The following is a 26551-nucleotide window of genomic DNA, read 5'->3' on the forward strand; positions in this document are numbered from 1 at the left end:
ATGATAACATAGCAAGTCATGATTATGAGATGAAAAGTAGAGATTGTGAAGTCATAATTATTACAAAAAGTCGAAATTATGACAAAAACCCTCGGTTTCACAGACAAGGCTTCAACTTAGTCCCAGACCAAAATGTGTGTGAGTCTGTTTTAACCGAAAGCACCGTCGCACCGCCATATTTTACAATAAATGCCATTGTTTTATCTCAATATGCACACACCAGTAAAGTTTTTTTTTTCTAAGGCACGTTTATGAAAGCTGCAAACCCCTAATCTAAACCCTGTCTGTGAAACCAGGCCATAAAGTCAAAATTATGACAGAAAATAATAATTAAATTTTTTTAATCATAATTTAAAAAAAAAATTGTATCTCATAATTATGATTAAGTGTCATAGTAGGACATAATTTCGACTGTATCTCATAACGTCCACATTTTATGTTATAACTATGACTTTTTACGTCACAATTAAGATTTACCAAAGCATGATTTATTTCTAACGTGGTGGAAATGTGCTTCAAATAGACCTTTATTCTATCAGCCCATTGACTCTTATTTTGCTCTGACGTAAAAAAATATAAAAGCGGCTCACGCAACTTCCGGCGAGGACGCCTTCTTATCTGAGCCGTACTTCCGCTTCTCTCCCCCTACCTTGTGCGGTGCGAGAGAGAGCGCGTGTGCCACAGAGCCTCGGCACACTCATCTTATATAAAAAATCAAAAATACAAAAAAAAATCACAAAACAAGAAAAAAATACAAACAAAAAATCTACTTTTATTGCCGAGTACCTCGGTGAAGCAGGATCAGCGGACAGATTTGAGAAGTTTATTATTAAGGCAGCACCGCAGTAGGCCTGAGGAGATTTTAATCATCTTATCATCGATACCGCGAACACGTCGACGCCAAATCGGTACCAAACGCGTTTTAATTAGTCCTCAAGACTGTTCTTTAAGGGTATTTATCGTGTTAAAGCGTTTTCGATAGGTAAGTTACACCGAGGAGATTGGAGCTCGTGCGTCGCCATTACTAAGCTCGTCAGTGTTTCCAGGTGTTTCGGTTAGATTGCTCTTTTGTCGTACGGAAGAAAGATGAACCCTAGCGCTCCAAGTTACCCGATGGCCTCCCTGTATGTGGGTGATTTGCACCAGGATGTCACCGAGGCCATGCTTTACGAGAAGTTCAGCCCTGCCGGGCCCATTCTATCCATTCGGGTATGCAGGGACATGATGACCCGCCGCTCTCTCGGTTACGCCTACGTCAACTTCCAGCAACCCGCTGACGGTAAGTTAAGCAAACGCTCCCGGTTCATTTCTAACACGGATGTTTTAAGTTACATTTAGATGTCCATCTAGTTGGGAATGACGAACACGTGCTGCACGTGACCGTCCTCCGGTTCGAATTTTAAGCTTAATATTTATGAACAATTCACACACGTGTGTATTAGGACTAATGAATGTCGTAGTTGCAGTTACTGAGGCCAAGAGAAGTGTCTTCTCACAGGACATTAACCTCACGAACAGAAATTCCCAAATTTGTTTAACCTATGTCCTTTTACATGTTATTTTGTGTGTGTACCGGAAGCGTCAAGACAAACGCAGTGTGTAATGAATCTCATTCTGAAAAAAAAAAACTTGTGTGGTTTGGAATATGGATTTTGTCCCTGTATTCTTAATTTAATGCGACACAACCAATGTACACAATTGCTGAAATGAGTCGGCCACTTGTTTGACTCGTGTACTCAGACTAGCGCTAGGGGGCGCTACACAACCCTTTTTAAGTTCAAATTAATATATTAATGCAGGGTTTCTCAAACTCGGTCCTGGAGGGCCACTGTCCTGCACAGTTTAGCTCCAACCCTGATCAAACACACCTGAGCAAGCTAATCAATGTCTTCAGGATCACTAGAAACTCACAGCTAGGTGTGTTTGATCAGAGTTGGAGCTAAACTGTGCAGGACTGAGTTTGAGAAACCCTGTATTCATGTTTATAGTACTAGCAATAACTGTAAAGTTTGTTGGTCTTTATGCTTGCATTAATATTTATGCTAATTCCCTGTTTCAGCTGAGCGTGCCTTGGACACAATGAACTTTGACGTGATTAAGGGCCGTCCCGTGCGCATCATGTGGTCCCAGCGAGACCCCTCACTGCGCAAGAGCGGTGTGGGCAACATCTTCATCAAGAACTTGGACAAGTCCATCGACAACAAGGCCCTTTATGACACATTCTCTGCCTTCGGAAACATCCTGTCCTGCAAGGTAATAAAGTGTGTGTTTTGTGGTGATGTGCATGTTTCTGGTGTTCGGTGCTTGTGCTCAGTGCCGGTGTTCTCTTTCTAAAGGTGGTTTGCGATGAGAACGGCTCTAAAGGATACGGCTTTGTGCACTTTGAGACCCATGAGGCCGCAGAAAGAGCCATTGAGAAAATGAACGGCATGTTGCTCAATGACCGCAAAGTGTAAGTGTGCTTTTGAATGAACTACATTGTACTAAATTGTCGGGTTGGAGTGAGGTGTGTTAATTCTGTTTCAAGCATGATTCATACTAATTTAAATTAAACTTTTTTTTGTCCTTCGAGTTACTCGAAGATATTAGTATTTAACATGTAAAATTAAAAGATTTTATACCTGTAGTGTTATGGTTATTTAAAAACATATTACTCTTGAGTTTGCCATGAATATAGCCTTTATTGTCTTAAATTAATACACTTATTCAGAGTAATTATGGTAACTTATTGCATCTTAAAGGTTCGTCGGTCGCTTCAAGTCTCGCAAGGAGCGCGAGGCTGAGATGGGCGCCCGTGCCAAAGAGTTCACCAATGTTTACATCAAGAACTTCGGAGAGGACATGGATGACGAGAAGCTGAGAGAGATATTCAACAAATATGGTGGGTTTTTGCTGCGAGTGACACCAAGAAGGCTAGCTATAAAGATGATTATTAGCATCTACACCAGTGAACGATGTCGTTCTGTTTATAAAGCCCTATTCGGACGGGAGTAGTTTAACATGGAGATGTGGGGTAAAGTGGTAATTACCAGAGCTTCTCTGTGATTTTAGTCCCGTCCGAATATGCATCTCAGTGATCATTACGGACACTGTCAGTAACGATTACGGTGATTTTTACCTTCGGTAAAAAGGTCCGGAAAAATTACCTCAGGTGATAATCCTGTGTGAATAGAGACCCACTGTAAATACAGTACAGGCCAAAAGTTTGGAAACATTGCTATTTTTAATGTTTTTGAAAAGTTTCTTCTGCTCAAGCCTGCATTTATTTGATCAAAAATAAAGAAAAATGTATTAATTAAAAATAATTAATTAAAATAATTGGTTTTCAATTTATTATACTTTAAATTATCATTTATTTCTGTGATGCAAAGCTGAATTTTCAGGATCATTACTCCAGTCTATCACATGATCCTTTAGAAATCATTCTAATATTCTGATTTATTATGAGTGTTGGACACAGTTCTGCTGCCTTAAAAAGAACTGCATTTATTCAAAATAAAAAAATATTTTCTAATATAAATCTTCTTTACTATCACTTTTTATCAATTTAACACATCCTTGCTGAATAAAAGTATTGATTTATTTCAAAAAGAGAAAGAAAAAAATTACTGACCCCAAATGACTGACCAGTAGTGGATATTGTTGTTACAAAAGATTCCTATTTTTAAAACATTTGCTTCTTTTTTTCCCTCCTTTTTTTCCTTTTCATTCATCAAAGTATCCTAAAAAAGTATCACAGGTTATGAAAAAATATTAAGCAGCAGAACTGTTTCCAACTTTAATAATGAATCATCGTATTAGAATGATTTCTAAAGGATCATGTGATAGACTGGAGATCCTGAAATCCTGAAAATTCAGCTTTGCATCACAGAAATAAATGATAATTTAAAGTATAATAAATTGAAAGCCAATTATTTTAAATTGTAATATATCACAATATTAAAAACATTTCTGTATTTTTGGTCAAATAAATGCAGGCTTGATGAGCAGAAGAAACTTCTTTCAAAGACATTAAAAATAATGTTTCTAATCTTTTGGCCTGTACTGTATGTACGTAAATATTTCGACACTTCCTGTTTAAAAGTAGTTTTCCGCGGTTTTTCAAGTATGGAGACGCTTAAAGCGTTCTAGACCCTGGGATGAGTCTCTGGCAATACTCAAAGTGTTTCACACACACACCATTCAGATCAGAGAGAAGATCGAAAGCACTTGTTAGAGGCACGAAGCATCTTTTAGCGTTAGCTAAGTGCCTATTACCAACACCATCCAATCTGAAGTTAATACAATGTTCGACTGGACATAACTGTTTTATATATAAATATAGGTTAAGTTTGTGCACGTGATGTCAGGAAGCAGCGTAATATGCACATGATTACTCCTCCCACTCCCACAATAGGGCTTAAGGGTGCGCTGCAGTTATGCTGACTTAAATCGGGATGGATTCTGATTGGCTGTCGATGTTTTTTTTGTTCATCAGCTTGGACATTTTTTTTTTAATGTGATTTCAATTACTTTGTTTCTCTGTGGAGTTTAATTTGTAGTTGTGGACTCTGTTGTTTCATATTTAGAATGATTTTACAACTGCATCTTTATCATCATAGTTATTGTCCTTTGTGTGAACGGGTGTGCTTTTGACCTTTATTGCATGACTCAGATCTTTGACGTGTTCAGCTGTCATTACAGGTCCAGCACTGAGCATTCGCGTCATGACCGATGAGAGCGGCAAGTCTAAAGGCTTCGGCTTTGTCAGCTTTGAGAGGCACGAGGACGCCCAGAGGGTGAGTAGAAACAGATTAATATCATTTTGTAATCCTCACTACTGTGATGAAGTGTTGTATCCTGATGCGTTTCCTCTGATCATCAGGCTGTGGATGAGATGAATGGAAAAGAGATGAACGGAAAGCAGGTTTACGTGGGTCGTGCGCAGAAGAAGGGCGAACGTCAGACAGAGCTCAAGCGCAAGTTTGAGCAAATGAAGCAGGACCGCATGACTCGCTACCAGGTAAAAAAAGACCCGTGCTTGACTGATATGAACATTTAGATGATGCAAATGAGGGTGGTGACGTTCTTAATGGGTCATTGACGCTTGAATTCATCTTGTTTTTTAACAGGGAGTCAATCTCTACGTGAAAAATCTGGATGACGGCTTGGATGACGAACGCCTGCGTAAAGAATTCGCACCGTTCGGCACCATTACCAGTGCTAAGGTACAAACAAATCCAATAAATTGCCATAAGCTTTATTTTAAAGTCTCAACTTTTAAATTGAATCATGAAATCTGTCTCAAATCATTGGTTTGTTCGGATGATTGTTGTATAATCCCTCACAAGCATTAGAGTTGATGGCTATTGAATCTTGTGCTCCACTCATACAGGTGATGATGGAAGGTGGCCGCAGTAAAGGTTTTGGGTTCGTCTGCTTCTCTTCACCTGAAGAAGCCACTAAGGCCGTGACTGAAATGAATGGCCGTATCGTCGCCACCAAGCCCCTGTACGTCGCGCTGGCCCAGCGGAAAGAAGAGCGCCAGGCGCACCTCACCAGCCAGTACATGCAGAGGATGGCCAGTGTCAGAGCCGTACCGAACCCCGTCATCAACCCTTACCAGCCCGCACCACCATCTGGATACTTCATGGCAGCCATTCCACAGGTCAGATAACACTTTTCTGTTAAAGGTGCGGTCACATTCACCAGTGTTTAAATAAGTTGACCGCAACGGTTCGAGTTGCTCATTAGAATTCGTCATGTTGACCAATGAAAAGCTGCTTGGTTTGAAAGCGTGAACTGTGTGAATTCAAATTTGGTTCAGCTATAAAGCGGCTCTACAGAAGAAAATGGTGTCGTCATTCAGACCAATTCATTTCAAGTTTTGTTTTCAATAAATAGTGTCAGTGCAGTTATAAGTCCTGTGGTTGGTGGAAACCGTAATCACTGGGAACACATCTACACTCGCTGTCGAATAGGCCAGTCCAGACTAAGCCATGTTTTTGTTAATGGGTGAAGATCCTCTTTTAGTATTGCCTTATCGCTGTTCTGATGGCTTGAACTATTACGACTTTTTACTCTTCACTTTACTCTTATGAAAAGCTTTTTAATGAAGAACAGATTTAGTTTTAGTTTTTCAAATATAAACTTTAAAAGCATTTAATAAACCTGGCATTAAGCTATAAACAATGTCTGTGCAGTCAAATCTATAATATTACTGAATATTAAGTGTCAACTGAGCAAGATATTGAACTTTTGCTAATTTCTTCACTTTAATGTGAATTATGAAATGATAATTCAGAACCGGTTGTTATTCCTCATTGATTCACATTCCCTTTTGTGTGATTTGACAGGCTCAGAATCGTGCTGCGTACTATCCCACCAGTCAGCTCGCACAGCTCCGCCCCAGTCCTCGCTGGGCCACTCAGGGTGTCCGCCCACAGCGTGAGTAGCTCCCCGCCCCCTTTCCCTCCCTGTACACTTGCACTGTAAACCATAACGGTTCATTTAATTGTTTTGTTTCTCGTTTCCATTGCAGATTTCCAGAATATGCCCAATGCCATCAGGCAGTCTGCACCCCGTCCACAAACCTTCGGTGCCGTGCGTCCCGCCTCCCAGGTCCCCCGAATGATGCCCAACCAGCGCATGGGTGAGTGATGAACCTTGCTTTTATAAATGCAGCAAATCCATTACTCAAGTTCATTGATTGTGAGTGTCCTCTTTCTTTCATGGCAGCGTCTCAGGCGATGGGTCCTCGTCCATCTGGCGCAGGTGCCGCCACAGGTACCGCTCAGGTTAGAGGAGTGCCACAGTACAAGTATGCTCCAGGAGTCCGCAACCCGCAGCAGCACATGCCCAATCAGGCGCAGGTTCCCATGCAGCAGGTATTAGGTTTACATTTGATGGCACTTGTTGTTGGCTCCCCAAAATGTATGGCTGCAATTTAAAATCATTTTAGAGATCTAGTGCATCCCAATTTGCATATTTGTGCACAATTCTGTGATATTTTGTAGTAAAAAATGCACTTTAAGTATCCGGATGATGCACTTGTGGAAGTGTGGAATGTTAGACTCTTCATGCACTCAACTGACACTTAAATTACGTAGCCGAATCAGGCTTTGATGCTGGATGACAAAATAACCTTCTACATTTCAGTACAGTGCATAGTGCGTCATTGTAAACAAAAAAAAAAGTTTACATTTTTGCATATCTTCAGAAAATGTAAACTATTATCGCACATCTCTATATATAAAGTAGGATCTATATTATATCCAACATTATCCACAAACGCACTGAAAATAAATGGTGTACTATTTTTACTTTGTATCTATTTGTGAAATTTACGAGCAGTTTTCTAAGGATCAGCAAGTAACATGTGAAAATTAAGTAGAAATACTGATTATTTTCTTGTAAAACATACTCTAGTAATGTGTTATTAACAGCTTTGACGAACATCAGTGTTTTCAGGTTCTCTAATGTTAATATATTTGACTCCTGTTCAGCCTGCGGTCCACGTTCAAGGTCAGGAGCCACTGACCGCGTCCATGTTAGCTGCCGCCCCTCCACAAGAACAGAAGCAGATGCTGGGTGAGTGGCTCGATCTGTTTTGCTTCCCTTAATTGATTAGAAAAATGTTGATTTATTTTAAATCTCATATATGCGTCTCCCCCCCCCCCCCCCCCCCCACCACAGGTGAGCGTCTGTTCCCCCTCATCCAGAACATGCACCCCAGTCTGGCTGGAAAGATCACTGGTATGCTGTTGGAGATCGACAATTCAGAGCTGCTCCACATGCTGGAGTCTCCGGAGTCGCTGAGGTCAAAGGTCAGTTGTCATGTGATCTCGTTGTTTTTCAAGTTATTGGATTTGTCCTAATAATAGAGATGTCATTATCTCACTGCTCCTAGTGAAAATGTGCTTAAAAACTATCAAGAATGTGTCCGTTTCATTCCTAAATCTATATTTTTTTTTTTTTTTACCAGATATTTGTACTAGAATATTGTCAACTAATGTATAAATGCATTTTTTAACATGTATATTGGTGGATGTAGTGTAATAGAACTGCACGATTAATCGTTAAAATATCGCAATCTCTCGACTCGATCTCATTCCTAAATGACACTGATTCTCCTGTGTCTTTTAAACCTTTGACAAAATCATACCGTAACGTTCAAATCTATGTTGGTGCTGCTGACCCAGAGAGAGTTGTCACCTATGAAACGGCTTTACAAATAGTGTCTTCAACCACTTCTGTTACAAATAGTCATATCACAGAAGTACTGGGATAAAAGTTTATAGTTTGGATATAAACACTACTGTGTACAAAAGCTATCAAAATAGAGGAAAAGTCAACTTTAGGAAGTAATGTGGCGCTTCATATAACGATTACATCATTAAGCCACCAGATGGTGACAAGTTACTTAGTCTGTTCAGAAACGTGGGAGAATAGTGATCTCTGTTTGCAACCACAAGTTACATGTGGTACTGTTGCATGTATTCCAGGTGGATGAAGCAGTAGCGGTGCTGCAGGCTCATCAGGCCAAGGAAGCCGCCCAGAAATCAGTCCCCAGCACTGCTGTGCCGGCCGTCTAACACAAGGTGAGAGAAAGATGGCTTTTGCAAATTCATGATGATTTTATGCATTCATTTTTCATTGCTTGACATTGTTTGAATACACCTTTTCTGATTTTTATATTTGTGTATTTCCAGAATGAACCTCTCTGGCCCTGACTTCACCAAGAAGGGACGCATTAAAAAAAGAGAATAAATATAGAAAAACCAGAAACTCAAAACAGAAAAAAACCCTACAATGATTACATCCAAATATTTTTGCCAGGTCGAGAGAGCTCTTGGCCTTGATTTATAATTAAAAATGTACCAAAAAAACCAGAAAACTTTTAATTTTGAAAATTCCAAAACATTCCTTTCTTTTTATTCCTCTTAATTGAATGCTCATTGTCAATTGTGTTCTTGCAGTTGATGGCTGAACATTTGGAAAAAGTACATTGGATTAAACTGCTTGAATAAATAAAAACTTTAAACATTTATTGTTCGTTGTGTTATTTTAATCGTTTGACTGTTGTGCTAAAAACCTTTGGATGAGTTCAAGCAGTTGCTCTTTTTAAAGGGATGCACATTAGTTGCATGCAAACATTTTACAAAATGTGTAAGCTTGGCATACTGAATGCTGTGAAATTCATTTAGTTATTTCAGAGTTCACCAACTGTAAGGTCTGTGCCTCTGGAGATCACTGGGTTAATGCCCTGAAGGACTCGAGGATTTATTGGTGAGACTGGGGTCAGTTGTAATGCGATCAATGTCTTCAGTCACAAGCCTTGAGTGACAGTGCTTGGCACATGATCAAAGGAGTTATCCACTATTGGAGAACCCTGAAGGTTCTTGGGGTTGAGTTAAATATGTATTATGTAGTTGTATAGCGCTTTATCGTTTCAAACAGCTTTACAGAAAATGCATGCTTCTACATTACAATTTAGAGTGATCTGTTATCGTCTAAAGTTACGTATTTTAGAAATGTACATAATCACAGCTAAAAAAATTTTTATTTAAAAGAAATTTAAAGCAGAAACTGAGCTCATTGAAGTAATGAATGCATGTTTAACATGACTATGACAAAATTGGTGCATGTTGCATTGGCTTACTGTATTTATTTCCCCTGAATGTATGCATAAAAATGTTAGTTCACTTAAATTTCTTTGTTCTATTGTGACTAGTAACACTTTTCAGTTTATTGCCATCGACTTAGTTAAGTGGAAATGGTATCTAAAAATATAATTTATATAGATCAGTGATTGGTAGGCCCTACCTATTATGGCGCGTTTCCACCGAGCGGTACAGTACGGTACGGTACGGGTCGGTACCCTTTTATTTGCGTTTCCACTGCCAAAAGTTGAGAATGGTACCAAAAAGCCGAACCGTACCGTACCACTTTTTGGGTACCCTTCCGTTGGGGTACCTAGCACAGTGGTACGGTACTAAAAGGTGGAGCTAGACTCACTGCAGGACGTTGATTGGTTGACAGAGAATCGTCACTTGCGCGTGCTACGAGGGGAATGACAACATAAGAAGCGCCATTTTTTAATATACAGTTTAATATAATACTACTGTTACTGTGTCACGAAATGTAATTTTAAGAGTTTTTCAGGCGAGAATGTAGTTGTTTAAAGCTCAAATCTGTGGTTTATTTATAAAGATGATTTGTTTTTCCCCGGTTGTGAGATCCATGCGATCAGCGGGCGCTCGGCGCTCATGTTTCCCGGCTGGATGAGCCTTTCCTCGGCTAAGTTCTTCTGACGTTCGCCGATGACTAAACATGTAGTGGTTAAACATGAGATATAATAATTCGTCTTGTGCAGACCTAACGGGCGATCTTTGGTCTCGTGAATATATAATTCGTTCCCTGTCAATCGTTTTGGCCGAGGGCTAAGTTTAGTTTCATATTATAGGCTATTTGTATTTAACTTTACTGTTGTAATGTTAGATTAGAGCGCAGCATTTGGACATTTGACTGAATTGTTTGCTTTATTTCTTATTGTATAGCTTCTTGTACCTTTTACTTAAACTTTTATATTGGCTATTATTGATAAAACTGAAATTTTACAAAAAGAAATATGGTTTCTTGTCATTTTCTTATTACAAGATTATCACTGATGTTTATTGCAACATTTGTACAAATGCATATATTGCCTGTAATATGTGTAATTTTTTTTATTATTTAAACGAAAAGAGGTAACGTTAGGGTTGTGTTTTAAATTTCGTTTTGTTATAACGTTAAATAGAATAACGTATAACGTGCAGTGAATAATCAATATGCGTTGTGCATGAACCACATTTGTGTCCCTATAATGTTTAATTTATTTAAATGAAAACGAAAAGAGGCAGAGTAGTGTTTTATAACATAATATTTCGTTTTATTGTTGCTTAAAATGTACATACAGAGTAACAGAGATAACCGGAGTAGCAGAGCGAGCTGAGTGACCTTTTAAGAACGCGCTGTACCATTTGCATGTAGGAGTCGCACATGGCAAGTACAAACTTTGCGTACTTAATATTGAGAAAAGCCTAATGTCGGCGCTTGTCTTCTTGTGACAAACATGTCGAGGAGCAAGAACAAGATCTGCTGTATATGTCATCCATTGTAGTTTACTATGTTCTTCTTCGCGCGAAAATGACGTCGATCGAAACACCACGCCTATCAAGTAAGGGTACTGTTGGCAGTGGAAACGCTAGCCAGATCATGGTTAACAGACCCGAACCGTACCGTACTGTACCGTACCGTACTGTACTGCTCAGTGGAAACGCGCCATTAGATGCTAGTAGTACTTATTAGATACGTGTACGTCGTACCTAGCTAATAAATGGATACTAGTATTTGTAACATTTATTCATTAAATACTACTACATTATAGCTTGCTTGGACCCATAAAATCGATTTTTAGTACTTATTCATTAGATACCAGTACTTATTGATTAGATGCTAGTACACATTTGCTATATCAGTAGGCTACTTAGTCCAAATGTTACTAGTACGATTTTTTTTTTGAGTCGAACTTTACAGCGGGCCTTTAGTCATTGCAAGACGAGTAAGATGTCATAATTTCGATGACATAATGTTTGTCTTAATTCTGACTCTTTATCATCATAATTTAACAGCATTTTTGTCGAATGTGGCGGAAATGGGCTTCATAGGGAACAGCTTGTCAAGACGACCGTTAGGGTGTCTGTTCAATTACATTTAATGTTAGTCAGGTTTTAAAGCCTCGACATCAACATCACACATCTTATTTGGTGAGTTGTAAACAATTATTCTTACTAAGCTGTTTTTGTGTTTCTGAAAGTAAATGTGAACGTCAGCATTCTCTAGCTAAATGTTTGGTGTTCATGCTTTGCGTAACGTTACTCAAGTAACGCAGTGTTGTTGATTAAAATTGAGAATCATTTAGCAGAACCATCGCAAATATGATATCACACATTGCGTATATGAGTGTTATGGTCTATAGGATTATTAGGCCTGAAATAAAACCTTTAATTGAAAAAAAACTTTTACCTGATAATTAACGTTAACGTTAACTTACTTAAACTGACTGCAGGAAAACAGGTTATTTGGGTTCACCAACCGAAGAAAAACTAAACGATCTCGACCTGGCCTTCAACTTTACAGCTCAGTCATGCTTATGACCGTCATAAAAGCTGAAATATAAATAGATGCAAGGTGCTGTCACTGAGGAACATGAATCACGTCCTGTTGATAAGACTTGTGTTGTGTGGAATATGAATAATTGTGGCATTTGACCTGAAATAGTTGAACTATCACACAGTAGGCAGACAGGCCACTGTTTTCTCGATTCTCGCGTTCAAGGCGATGTTAAACCTCTTGTTCTGTTGCAATAGTTATAGGTCAAGGCTGCAGAAAGTCATCCAGTAAATATCACTTGTGAAAATAATCTTATAGCCTAAGTTACGTCTTTACATTTACAGCAGGTTTATGCTGCTCTAAAGGTTTATTTGTCCTTCCAATAAATGTTTAAGGGCCTAACGATCACAAAATGTTGACTTGTACGCACATATGAGGTACAGTGTACATGAATGGAGGATCAGGCTAATCCACAGAAAGCTGCAGGTTCAGATGGGGTCTCAGGATGGGTACTTAAAGGGATAGGCTAGTTCTCCCAAAAATGAAAATTATGTCATTAATGAATTACTCACCCTCATGTCGTTCCAAACCTGCAAGACTTTCGTTCATCTTCAGAACACAAATAAAGAAATGTTTGATGAAATCTGAGAGATTTCTGTCTCTCCATTGAAAGCTACGCAACTACCACTTTGACGCTTCAAAAAGTTCATAAAGAGACCGTAAAACTAATCTATATGAATTGAGTGGTTTAATTAAAATCTTCTGAAGAGACACGATCGCTTTATATGATGAACATTGAATTTAGGCTTTTATACATAGCCTACATTGATCAACGAACATAAACGGAAGCTCAACCGAACGTGCTTGATGCGTGAGAACAAACCTCTTGCAGAAGCTCAAACGTGATGCGTAACACGTGAATGAACCTCATTGGTTCTTGCTGAAGCTCAAACGTGCTGCGTAACAAGAGAATGAACCTCATTGGTTCTTGCTGAAGCTCAAACGTGCTGCGTAACACGAGAATGAACCTCATTGGTTCTTGCTGAAGCTCAAACATGCTGCGTAACATGAGAATGAACCTCATTGGTTCTTGCTGAAGCTCAAACGTGCTGCGTAACACGATAATGAACCTCATTGGTTCTTGCTGAAGCTCAAACGTGCTGCGTAACACGAGAATGAACCTCATTGGTTCTTGCTGAAGCTCAAACGTGATGCGTAACACGAGAATGAACCTAATTGGTTCTTGCTGAAGCTCAAACGTGCTCCGTAACACGAGAATGAACCTCATTGGTTCTTGCTGAAGCTCAAACGTGCTGCGTAACACGAGAATGAACCTCATTCATTGGTTCTTGCTGAAGCTCAAACGTGCTGCATAACACGAGAATGAACCTCATTGGCTCTTGCTGAAGCTCAAACGTGCTGCGTAACACGAGAATGAACCTCATTCATTGGTTCTTGCTGAAGCTCAAACGTGCTGCATAACACGAGAATGAACCTCATTGGCTCTTGCTGAAGCTCAAACTTGCTGCGTAACACGAGAATGAACCTCATTGGTTCTTGCTGAAGCTCAAACATGCTGCGTAACACGAGAATTAACCTCATTGGTTCTCACAGAAGCTCAAATGTGATGCGTAACACGAGAATGTACCTCATTGGTTCTTGCTGAAGCTCAAACGTGATGCGTAACAAGAGAATGAACCTCATTGGTTCTTGCTGAAGCTCAAACGTGCTGCGTAACACGAGAATGAACCTCATTCATTGGTTCTTGCTGAAGCTCAAATGTGCTACGTAACACGAGAATGAACCTCATTGGCTCTTGCTGAAGCTCAAACGTGCTGCGTAACACGAGAATGAACCTCATTCATTGGTTCTTGCTGAAGCTCAAATGTGCTGCGTAACACGAGAATTAACCTCATTGGTTCTCACAGAAGCTCAAATGTGATGCGTAACACGAGAATTAACCTCATTGGTTCTCACAGAAGCTCAAACGTGATGCGTAACACAAGAATGAACCTAATTGGTTCTTGCTGAAGCTCAAACGTGCTCCGTAACACGAGAATGAACCTCATTGGTTCTTGCTGAAGCTCAAACGTGCTGCGTAACACGAGAATGAACCTCATTCATTGGTTCTTGCTGAAGCTCAAATGTGCTGCGTAACACGAGAATGAACCTCATTGGCTCTTGCTGAAGCTCAAACGTGCTGCATAACACGAGAATGAACCTCATTGGCTCTTGCTGAAGCTCAAACTTGCTGCGTAACACGAGAATGAACCTCATTGGTTCTTGCTGAAGCTCAAACATGCTGCGTAACACGAGAATTAACCTCATTGGTTCTCACAGAAGCTGAAATGTGATGCGTAACACGAGAATGTACCTCATTGGTTCTTGCTGAAGCTCAAACGTGATGCGTAACAAGAGAATGAACCTCATTGGTTCTTGCTGAAGCTCAAACGTGCTGCGTAACACGAGAATGAACCTCATTCATTGGTTCTTGCTGAAGCTCAAATGTGCTGCGTAACACGAGAATGAACCTCATTGGCTCTTGCTGAAGCTCAAACGTTTTGCATAACACGAGAATGAACCTCATTGGCTCTTGCTGAAGCTCAAACGTGCTGCGTAACACGAGAATGAACCTCATTGGCTCTTGCTGAAGCTCAAACGTGCTGCATAACACGAGAATGAACCTCATTGGCTCTTGCTGAAGCTCAAACTTGCTGCGTAACACGAGAATGAACCTCATTGGCTCTTGCTGAAGCTCAAACGTGCTGCATAACACGAGAATGAACCTCATTGGCTCTTGCTGAAGCTCAAACTTGCTGCGTAACACGAGAATGAATCTCATTGGTTCTTGCAGAAGCTCAAACGTGCTGCATAACACGAGAATGAACCTCATTGGCTCTTGCTGAAGCTCAAACTTGCTGCGTAACACGAGAATGAACCTCATTGGTTCTTGCTGAAGCTCAAATGTGCTGCGTAACACGAGAATGAACCTCATTGGTTCTTGCTGAAGCTCAAACATGCTGCGTAACACGAGAATTAACCTCATTGGTTCTCACAGAAGCTCAAATGTGATGCGTAACACGAGAATGTACCTCATTGGTTCTTACTGAAGCTCAAACGTGATGCGTAACAAGAGAATGAACCTCATTGGTTCTTGCTGAAGCTCAAACGTGCTGCGTAACAAGAGAATGAACCTCATTGGTTCTTGCTGAAGCTCAAACGTGCTGCGTAACAAGAGAATGAACCTCATTGGTTCTCACACGTCAAGCAAACATGCTTGAGCTTCCGTTTACCACAACTGATGTGTGAGTTGATGAACAGTCAACAACTAGAGAGAATTTTAACATACTGCATCTGTGTGATTTCTTAACTGCACAGCTAGTAATAGGAAAGCACTCTAGTCTAGAGGGTTGTCCTGCCAGCACAGAAGATAATCAAAGTAAAGCTACTACTACCAGAGGACATCTATAGATCAAGCACATCTGTAAGAACCACACACACCCATGCCATCATGTTTAATCTACTCCCTTCTGGCAGATGTTACAAGGCTTATAGACCTTATGTAGCCCCGCCTCTTTTCAGCGCTGCGCTCGTTGTCTTTTGACTTCCGGTCTGTATTTTCACAGCGATCTTGCGTGTTTATTAATGAACGGCTCGTTTTAAAATCTTCCCGGTCGACTGACATTTGTTTAATCATCTGCTTTAAACATTGCAGTCCTCATGATAACTTTCGTTAACTTTACATTAAGTAAATCCACTTCAAAAGCTAATTACTCCTGGACAGCGATGCCATAGAGATATACAGAGCGACCGCAAAACGGAAGTTAAGACAATATTCTGAAGATGGCGGCGCCCTCGTTTCTCTGGCGCATGAGGTCTATAGACTGAGGAATAGTTTTATTCCCAGAACTATAGATGCTCTGAACCAAGCCAACCATACCGTACATTCTTTGACTCTTTAAGTGTCTGTAACCTTTTATTTGTTTGGCAAAGATAGTTACCTGTTCAGAGATAATATGAGGTATTAAGAGTTTTGCAGTATAAAAAGACACACACTTTACGGACACGTGAGAACATTGAATCGTTTTGTTTTTTTACTCATGAGAACAACTTGCATCATGCATGGCCAACAAAATGATCTGATGAGATACAATCATTCAGTTAGCCATGCAAGTTGGTGTCCATGAAGAAGATCTTTATCTAGAATGCCTTGCAAAAAATAAATAAGTTAAAGTTCAAATGTGTGTTCCAGTTGGCTCTGGAATATTTTCATGTTGTGTTGTTGTTGTATACAGAAGTGATTTCTAACCCTGTTCCTGGAGTTCCACCAACACTGCTGGACGTGTCCCTAATCAAACACACCTCGAACACATTCACACTGTGTACTTGAGGACCTCCTGGAACACAGTTGGGACACACTGTTTTAGATATATTATTTCTAAATAATTTAAAAAAAATTTATATAGCCTATATTATATATTAGGTATGCCAAACGATTGAAATTTTTAAGCTAATTAAATACATGATGTGGCGATTAATTAATTAATCGTACATCAGATTTGGCTGAGAAATTATCCCCAAAAGATCATTTAAAGTCGTCATTGTGTTAAATGAGAAAAGCATTAAACAGACATTACAAAAAGTAGCTTTAGAACAAAATATATTTTATTTGATTCAACATTTATTACACATACACTTTTAGGCTTCAATTACCATGAAGGTGTGTACATGATGACAGAATTTCCATTTTTGGGTGAACTATACATTTAATGTTTAAAAAAAAAAAAAATGGAAATATGAAGTAATTTTTTTAAGTGAAATTATATTCTAAATTAATAACTAGTGGGTGGCAGTAAATGTCTCCGGCCTCGTTTACACTGTCAGTGAAATGTGACCCAATTCCGATGTTTTGTTCATATGTGACACAAGTGTTTACAAGTGTTCCTTGACCGTGTAAACAGGGAAAAAAACGCATGAGTTCGGATATTTCGAGATCGGTTTCAGGCTTCATTCATATGTGGAAATAAATCAGATACCAATCAGATATGTGCCAATGCGACTAACATGTAAACGGGCAGATCGGATTTTCTGAGGCATTGGGCTATGTCGTAGATTTTTCCCTAAACCTGACTAAGTACCTAAGTATACCTGGGCCGTCTCCAATCGACGATCCCTAACGTCTCCAATCGACACTTAATAAATACCTGGGCCGTCTCCAATCGACGATCCCTAACGTCTCCAATCGACCCATAATAAATACCTGGGCCGTCTCCAATCGACACTTAATAAATACCTGGGACGTCTCCAATCGACGATCCCTAACGTCTCCAATCGACCCATAATAAATACCTGGGCCGTCTCCAATCGACGATCCCTAACGTCTCCAATCGACCCATAATAAATACCTGGGCCGTCTCCAATCGACACTTAATAAATACCTGGGACGTCTCCAATCGACGATCCCTAACGTCTCCAATCGACCCATAATAAATACCTGGGACGTCTCCAATCGACGATCCCTAACGTCTCCAATCGACCCATAATAAATACCTGGGCCGTCTCCAATCGACGATCCCTAACGTCTCCAATCGACACTTAATAAATACCTGGGCCGTCTCCAATCGACACTTAATAAATAAATACCTGGGCCGTCTCCAATCGACACTTAATAAATACCTGGGCCGTCTCCAATCGACGATCCCTAACGTCTCCAATCGACACTTAATAAATACCTGGGCCGTCTCCAATCGACACTTAATAAATACCTGGGCCGTCTCCAATCGACGATCCCTAACGTCTCCAATCGACACTTAATAAATACCTGGGCCGTCTCCAATCGACGATCCCTAACGTCTCCAATCGACCCATAATAAATACCTGGGCCGTCTCCAATCGACGATCCCTAACGTCTCCAATCGACCCATAATAAATACCTGGGCCGTCTCCAATCGACACTTAATAAATACCTGGGCCGTCTCCAATCGACGATCCCTAACGTCTCCAATCGACACTTAATAAATACCTGGGCCGTCTCCAATCGACGATCCCTAACGTCTCCAATCGACCCATAATAAATACCTGGGCCGTCTCCAATCGACGATCCCTAACGTCTCCAATCGACACTTAATAAATACCTGGGCCGTCTCCAATCGACACTTAATAAATACCTGGGCCGTCTCCAATCGACGATCCCTAACGTCTCCAATCGACCCATAATAAATACCTGGGCCGTCTCCAATCGACGATCCCTAACGTCTCCAATCGACACTTAATAAATACCTGGGCCGTCTCCAATCGACACTTAATAAATACCTGGGCCATCTCCAATCGACGATCCCTAACGTCTCCAATCGACCCATAATAAATACCTGGGCCGTCTCCAATCGATACTTAATAAATACCTGGGCCGTCTCCAATCGACACTTAATAAATACCTGGGACGTCTCCAATCGACGATCCCTAACGTCTCCAATCGACCCATAATAAATACCTGGGACGTCTCCAATCGACGATCCCTAACGTCTCCAATCGACCCATAATAAATACCTGGGCCGTCTCCAATCGACGATCCCTAACGTCTCCAATCGACACTTAATAAATACCTGGGCCGTCTCCAATCGACACTTAATAAATACCTGGGCCGTCTCCAATCGACACTTAATAAATACCTGGGCCGTCTCCAATCGACGATCCCTAACGTCTCCAATCGACACTTAATAAATACCTGGGCCGTCTCCAATCGACGATCCCTAACGTCTCCAATCGACCCATAATAAATACCTGGGCCGTCTCCAATCGACGATCCCTAACGTCTCCAATCGACCCATAATAAATACCTGGGCCGTCTCCAATCGACACTTAATAAATACCTGGGCCGTCTCCAATCGACACTTAATAAATACCTGGGCCGTCTCCAATCGACGATCCCTAACGTCTCCAATCGACACTTAATAAATACCTGGGCCGTCTCCAATCGACGATCCCTAACGTCTCCAATCGACCCATAATAAATACCTGGGCCGTCTCCAATCGACGATCCCTAACGTCTCCAATCGACCCATAATAAATACCTGGGCCGTCTCCAATCGACGATCCCTAACGTCTCCAATCGACACTTAATAAATACCTGGGCCGTCTCCAATCGACGATCCCTAACGTCTCCAATCGACCCATAATAAATACCTGGGCCGTCTCCAATCGACACTTAATAAATACCTGGGCCGTCTCCAATCGACGATCCCTAACGTCTCCAATCGACACTTAATAAATACCTGGGCCGTCTCCAATCGACACTTAATAAATACCTGGGCCGTCTCCAATCGACACTTAATAAATACCTGGGCCGTCTCCAATCGACACTTAATAAATACCTGGGCCGTCTCCAATCGACACTTAATAAATACCTGGGCCATCTCCAATCGACGATCCCTAACGTCTCCAATCGATACTTAATAAATACCTGGGCCGTCTCCAATCGACACTTAAAGGGATAGTTCACTTTGAAATTAAATTTTGCGTCTTTTTTTCCGCAGTAGTTTCAATTTTGATATTTTTAGGTCAAACCGTTCTTGTCTGTCAGTCATATAATGCAGGTCTATGGTAACTGTCTCAAAACACAAGCACAGAGTCCAAATTAAAACAATTCCCCGTCGTCCAAATTAAACAATTCCCCCTCGTAAGTACACATTGATGGCCTAAGACACGAAACGAGCGGTTTGTGTGAGAAAACGAACAGTATTTCGTTTTTACCTCTTGAACACAGCCATGTCCAAGTGATCTGAGAGCGCGGGCGGGTATAGATACACTAGATGTCGCCTTGGCTACGGTTTTGCAGTAGCCAATGCGACATCTAGTGTATATATCTATATTTCCTGAATTGTTGGTATGTGATGGTAATACTGCATTTAAATACATAAAATTTTGGATAGGCTAACATTATATTTCATAAAAAAAAAATGTCAGTACCCCCCTAACTATTATTTTCATCCCTTTTGGGAGGGTCGAAGTCTCATCTAGGGGGGAGCACTCCCCTACACTTTTATGTGAATTCAGACTTCTCTTGTCACACACTGTTGTTAGCCTATACTATATAGTAGGGAAGCTTGCGATTTTGGATGCAGACATTGAGTCATTCATTCATTCGATTCGTTCAAACGGCTGATTCACTCAGGAATGAAGTAAATGACTCTCTTTATGAAGGGGCCATTGAAACATTGGTTCACCCGATTGATTCGCTCAAAGCGTGGATTCATTCAGAAACTAAACACTGCTGTGTGTTTCTCTGAGACGCACAACAGTTCTGCTCTGGCTTTATAGGTCATATTTTTCGTTGACAAAATGTAGCAAAAGCAAACAATTTTGTGTCTAAAATATCTTTTTTATTGAACTGTTGTCTAAAATCAATGTCACATGTGCACTCGTGCTATTTGGGACAAAAACATTGCTAGTTACTCGTTTGATATTGATTAACTATATCATGATAAGACATTTTTGCCTTGATATCTTGAATTTAAGGGTCATTCTAACTGCATTATAGGCTTGATCAGTATATAGGCAATATATGTCTGCAGAAAAGAGTTCTATCAATATAAAAAAAAAATTTTTTTTTAAAACACGAATAAAAATAAACACTTCATTTTCAATAAATTTGAGCTCATAAACATGTTGTTTACATAGTTATACAGTACAGGCCAAAAGTTTGGACACATTACTATTTTTAATGTTTTTGAAAGACGTTTCTTCTGCTCATCAAGCCTGCATTTATTTGATCAAAAATACAGAAAATATTGTGATATATTATTACAATTTAAAATAATTGGTTTTCAATTTATTATACTTTAAATTATCATTTATTTCTGTGATGCAAAGCTGAATTTTCAGGATCATTACTCCAGTCTATCACATGATCCTTTAGAAATCATTCTAATATGATGATTCATTATCAAAGTTGGAAACAGTTCTGCTGCTTAATATTTTTTCATAACCTGTGATACTTTTTTATGATACTTTGATGAAAAAAAAAAAAAATGAAAAAAAAAGAAGCAAATGTTTTGAAAATAGAAATCTTTTGTAACAACAATATCCACTACTGGTCAGTCATTTGGGGTCAGTCATTTTTTTTCTTTCTTTTTTAAAAAATAAATCAATACTTTTATTCAGCAAGGATGTGTTAAATTGATAAAAAGTGATAGTAAAGAAGATTTATATTATTAGAAAATATTTTTTTATTTTGAATAAATGCAGTTCTTTTTAACCTTTTATTCATCAAAAATATTAAGCAGCAGAACTGTGTCCAACACTCATAATAAATCAGAATATTAGAATGATTTCTAAAGGATCATGTGATAGACTGGAGTAATGATCCTGAAAATTCAGCTTTGCATCACAGAAATGATAATTTAAAGTATAATAAATTGAAAACCAATTATTTTAAATTGTAATAATATATCACAATATTACTTTTTTTTTTCTGTATTTTTGATCAAATAAATGCAGGCTTGATGAGCAGAAGAAACTTCTTTCAAAAACATTAAAAATAGTAATGTTTCCAAACTTTTGGCCTGTACTGTAGATTAGAGTATGTCACCCTAAACTCGCATCAAAACAAGCTATTTATTTATTTTTGCTTTATATTTAATAATTTCTAAAATGGCTGCGGTGGTCAGTTACATCAGCGGTTGTTTTTTCTTGGTTTCATTTGTCTGGCATGAGGAATTTTACTATCATGCTTATGATAAGATGGTGTCCTCAGTGTCTGTCTCAGACTGTCTCGACCTTCAATAAACATGGCCTTATCAAACACATTTACAACCCGTGATTCAATCACTATGATTCAGACACGGATTTGTGTGCTCTTGACTCTTCTCAGGATGTTCATGTACAGTGTAAACCACAAAACAACAACATCAAGAGCTGGAATATATCTGTCATTCTGTTTAATTTCATAAAGAATATTAATTGACTTGGAATTATGACAAATATAAGCTGATGTTGTTTCTGCCAAAAAACCATGAGAGAAATTTACATGAAGAACAAATGCTATGAAACTATATCCTGTTAGTGGTTTTGGTGAGTGTCTGTGGGAAACATTTATATAAACAGAAATATTCATAATGGAAATTTAAGTGGAATAGTACAAGTAGCTACTTGTTGATTTGATTGAAAGCAATATAGTAATTAGCTTATCTGGTTCAGTTCTCTGTGCTAGGCACTGCAGAGATAATAAAACAGGGCAAGTCTCACATGACTGACGCTACAGAAAAACATGTCAATGGTAGCGGGAATTTTTCAAGAAAGTGATAAAAGGTCTTTGGTGGAAAACGTTTGACTGATTCTGACTGGCAAATGATTGATGTTGATTAGTTTTCTTTGTAGACTCAGCTTCATTGATCACATTACCACCTTGTTTGTGCATTCATTTGCATATAATTCAAGTGTTTGATCACAGTTATTTGACAATCAGTCGAAAGTCATTTTATCTGACTGATTTTTTTGATGTTTGAACACAGTAAAAAGCAAACAAATACAATTGGAGGTAATATCCTCCTGAGACAGAATTTTTCTTTTTTTTTTTGAATTTAGTTTTTTTTTGAAACACATGAAATTATATGAATAGGCAAAAACAATGTTTTTTTAATTTTTTTTTTTTTTATCACAAATACATTTTGGGGTTTCAGGATTTATTTTGTTACTTTTTATTTTAACTAAAATTTGTATAAAGATGATTCTCAACTATGTTATGAAAGATATAACGGAATGAATTGATACACCATTTTACTTTATGCAATATGTGGGTAAAATGGCCATTAATTAATATTCCCATTCAATGCAATATATCTATACACTGTATCTAATTTGCACATTAATGTGTTCTTGGAGCAACATTTAATGACAAAAGAAGTGTAATAATTGGAGTAATAATGGGCTTTGGATGTGACATTCAAGCACAATTTAGATTCAAAACTGTGTTTATTGAAATTGTAATTTTGCAAACAAATAATCACCCACACGATCATAGTCACTGTGACTGGTAAAAAAAAAAAAATATATATACAGTACAGGCCAAAAGTTTGGAAACATTACTATTTTTAATGTTTTTGAAAGAAGTTTCTTCTGCTCATCAAGCCTGCATTTATTTGATCAAAAATACAGAAAAAAAAAGTAATATTGTGATATTGGTTTTCATTTATTTTCATTCAATCATCATATTAGAATGATTTCTAAAGGATCATGTGATAGACTGGAGTAATGATCCTGAAAATTCAGCTTTGCATCACAGAAATAAATGATAATTTAAAGTATAATAAATTGAAAACCAATTATTTTAAATTGTAATAATATATCACAATATAAAATTTAAAAAATCTGTATTTTTGATCAAATAAATGCAGGCTTGATGAGCAGAAGAAACTTCCTTCAAAAACATAAAAAATAGTAATGTGTCCAAACTTTTGACCTGTACAGTATATATTTAATATATAATGAAATATATGGGATTTATAATGTTCTTGCTTAAAATTTAATCAGAACACAATAGAAAAAAAATGCATTTTGCCTCATAATGGCGACACATTATCTACGAGTGGGTGCTAACCAGCTAGCCAACCTTGAGACCTTGGTAGTACAAGGTCAATATAATAGAAGAGAAAATCCCACACAGTTTGAAAATCTTTATTATATAAACACAATTCGGTTAAAGACCTTCAGGCATTGGATTTTCTCCAGTACATTGAATCTTCGCGACATAGTTCACACCAAAAAATAATAATTCAAATGATCATTAACTCCAATTCCAAACCTTTCTTTCTTCAGTGGAACACAAATCAATATATTTTGAAGAACTTTGGGAACCAATGTTTCAAAAGGTCTTTGTTTTGTTGTTGTTGTTGTTGTTGTTGTGTCCCACAGAAGAAAGAAACCGATGACAGAATTGGTGAACTGTCTCTTTAATGTTTGTGTGAGCTTCTAATCTTCAATAGCTAATGAAGTAACAGTCATCCTTCCCGTTCTCAAGGGTCAATAACCTTTTACATCTCTCTGTTCTAGATTCGACTGTTTGTAGGTTTATAGGCGGTACGTCTGTAATGATAGGGGACCATATAACTTGAGGAGTCCTTGGTCGCTTGGTACAGCCTGGTGTAATGACTTCAGCAGAGATAATATTGCCTAACCTAGAGTATATCCCAGCCTACAGTGGGTTTGTATTTAAGAGGCCTTATCACCATTTACCCAATTGCTAAACAGCACAGGGCAGTTGTTTTGTTCACAGCAAATGTAGATTGACAGGTCAAGGTTCAGGAGTTAAACCACACGAATGCTTGTTATAAATAGGAGCCGTGTCAGTGACAGATGTGAGTCTCTCACAGCTTCAGTCTACATGCGGTTTCGAGTGTTAGACACCGAGTTCTAGAAGATACCACGCATCTGATCAGTGACGACAATGGATTGCGAATGCGATTGTTCAGACTACAGTAACGGACAGGCGAACGCCATCCTCTTCAACATCCTCAGCCGAGGCGAGGCGACTCAGAACGAGATGAACTACAAGCGTGTTCCTCAGTCATGCCACTGCGAGAAACGCAGGAACGTATGTCTGAAGACACCCAACGAGACGTGCCAGGTTGCCTCGGATGTGCTGGTCAAGACGATGCACTTCATGAAGAGTTTGCCGGCGTTCCAGCAACTACCACCCAAAGACCAGCTATCTCTGTTGCAGAACGGCTGGGCGCCACTTTTCATTCTGGGTCTGGCCCAGGACAGAGTTCGCTTCGAGGTGGACGACGTACCGGCACCCAGCATGCTGGAGAGAATTCTCCTCAACAACCTCAACGATCAAGAGCAGCCCACGATGGCCGGCGTGCAAACCCTCAAAGCGTGCCTCGTGAAGTTCTGGAGTCTGGATTTAAGCCCAAAGGAGTACGCTTATCTGAAAGGCACCGTAATATTCAATCCAGGTACGTTTTCCAAAATCAAAACTGTGCCTTTACTTTACATATATGTTTAATGGCATCTTTTGATGAAATACACCACTGATGTCTCCATGAAATTATTTTCTCAATTGTAGCCATTCATACATATAATTAGGTATTAAAACAATGAATAGCTTCAAAGTATTGCTGTTAGCCACAGATTTGATAATATGCTCACCCAATATTTTGCATCTGCAGATGTTCCAGGCCTGAAGGCGTCTCTGTTCATTGAGGGTTTGCAGTATGAAGCTCAGCATGCCCTGAAGGAGGTCCTGGTGCCTCTCCATCCTGAGGATAAAGGCCGATTTGCTCGGATCCTCCTCGCCGCGTCCACTTTAAAGACCATCACTCCGAGCCTCATCACAGAGCTCTTCTTTCGGCCGGTCATTGGTCAGACAGATCTTCTGGACTTGCTGATTGACATGCTGTTCACAAGGTAGTGAACCAAAGACTTTCAAAAGAACATTATTTTCTCCAGTGCTGGTGGTCCCAAGCATTGGATGAAAATCATACTTCGTTACGTCTGAAAGAAGTTACAGACTTTAGCACATCTTTATTGTTTACACAGTTTAATGAAATTACTGCACCTTTGTAATGGTATTTAGGTCACAAGTATGTGATTTATGTCTTAATATTGATTGTTGTTGTGTGTTTTTGTGTGCCTTTTGATAGAAGCAAAAAGGGGGGGGGGGGGGTTCATGTATTGTCTCTGTGAGAAAGCTAGATTGAATCTGAGGAAAACATTTGTATGTTCATAATTATACTGCAATTAAATCTATTTTTACACATTTTACACAGTCGTGTTTGCCTTATACTTCTAAATCACTTTTATAAATACCTTTTTTTGTACAAATTGGAACACATTTTCATTCATAAGAGAAAGCCTACAACTATTTAATCACTGCACATCAGCCCCATACAATTTTTTGGAGACTTTAAAATGGGAGAAATTGAAAACGTCATTATCAAAGCAAATACTAAAGCATTTGCTCCAAGTAAAGATGCGCAAAAACACTTGACAAAAAAGAAGAGTGTTCAGTTTTACTGCCAAAACATAAGATCTAGTGTTGAAAATGTGTGTCCAATGTTAGTGGAACATGTTCATAGTTACTGTGATAAACTACACCTGAACTCTCATAGTACTTGAGCAGTATATATGTACACTGCACAGTATAACACCACTTGCCAAAATATACAGTACAGGCCAAAAGTTTGGACACATTACTATTTTTAATGTTTTTGAAAGAAGTTTCTTCTGCTCATCAAGCCTGCATTTATTTGATCAAAAATACAGATTTTTTTTTTTAATATTGTGATATATTATTACAATTTAAAATAATTGGTTTTCAATTTATTATACTTTAAATTATCATTTATTTCTGTGATGCAAAGCTGAATTTTCAGCATCATTACTCCAGTCTATCACATGATCCTTTAGAAATCATTCTAAT

The 26551-nt window shown here is 38.9% G+C and overlaps 3 protein-coding genes and 1 long non-coding RNA gene across 4 annotated transcripts in view; 3 read left to right on the top strand and 1 right to left on the bottom strand.

Moving 5' to 3' along the window:
• Window positions 1–26423, top strand: part of ethe1 (ETHE1 persulfide dioxygenase) — an 86555-nt gene extending 60132 nt beyond the window's left edge. Inside the window, exon 8 of the transcript XR_014200858.1 lies at window positions 26304–26423. The gene's annotated coding sequence lies outside the window, so the exon portion shown is untranslated. The remainder of the gene's footprint in view (window positions 1–26303) is intronic.
• LOC309484312 (polyadenylate-binding protein 1A) lies at window positions 635–9028 on the top strand. The gene is made up of 15 exons (XM_082150530.1): window positions 635–1279; window positions 2060–2253; window positions 2337–2452; window positions 2742–2881; window positions 4684–4778; window positions 4865–5002; window positions 5112–5207; window positions 5375–5647; window positions 6336–6426; window positions 6521–6631; window positions 6718–6866; window positions 7485–7569; window positions 7675–7805; window positions 8484–8579; window positions 8691–9028. Exons 1-14 carry the CDS (start codon window positions 1087–1089, stop codon window positions 8571–8573), a joined length of 1902 nt encoding a protein of 633 aa, XP_082006656.1. The 5' UTR covers window positions 635–1086; the 3' UTR covers window positions 8574–8579; window positions 8691–9028.
• nr0b2a (nuclear receptor subfamily 0, group B, member 2a) lies at window positions 24026–25893 on the top strand. The gene is made up of 2 exons (XM_082150838.1): window positions 24026–25085; window positions 25299–25893. The coding sequence occupies exons 1-2, from the start codon at window positions 24572–24574 to the stop codon at window positions 25538–25540; spliced, it is 756 nt and encodes a 251-aa protein (XP_082006964.1). The 5' UTR covers window positions 24026–24571; the 3' UTR covers window positions 25541–25893.
• On the bottom strand, window positions 25752–26306 carry LOC309484541. Its single transcript, XR_014200904.1, has 2 exons — window positions 25963–26306; window positions 25752–25917 (listed from the first exon to the last, which is right to left on the bottom strand). It is a non-coding gene; the product is annotated as an uncharacterized lncRNA (long non-coding RNA).
• Window positions 26424–26551: the final 128 nt, after the last annotated feature.

Source organism: Leuciscus leuciscus (assembly GCF_965113295.1).
Source record: "Leuciscus leuciscus genome assembly, chromosome: 20".
Taxonomy (NCBI): domain Eukaryota; kingdom Metazoa; phylum Chordata; class Actinopteri; order Cypriniformes; family Leuciscidae; genus Leuciscus; species Leuciscus leuciscus.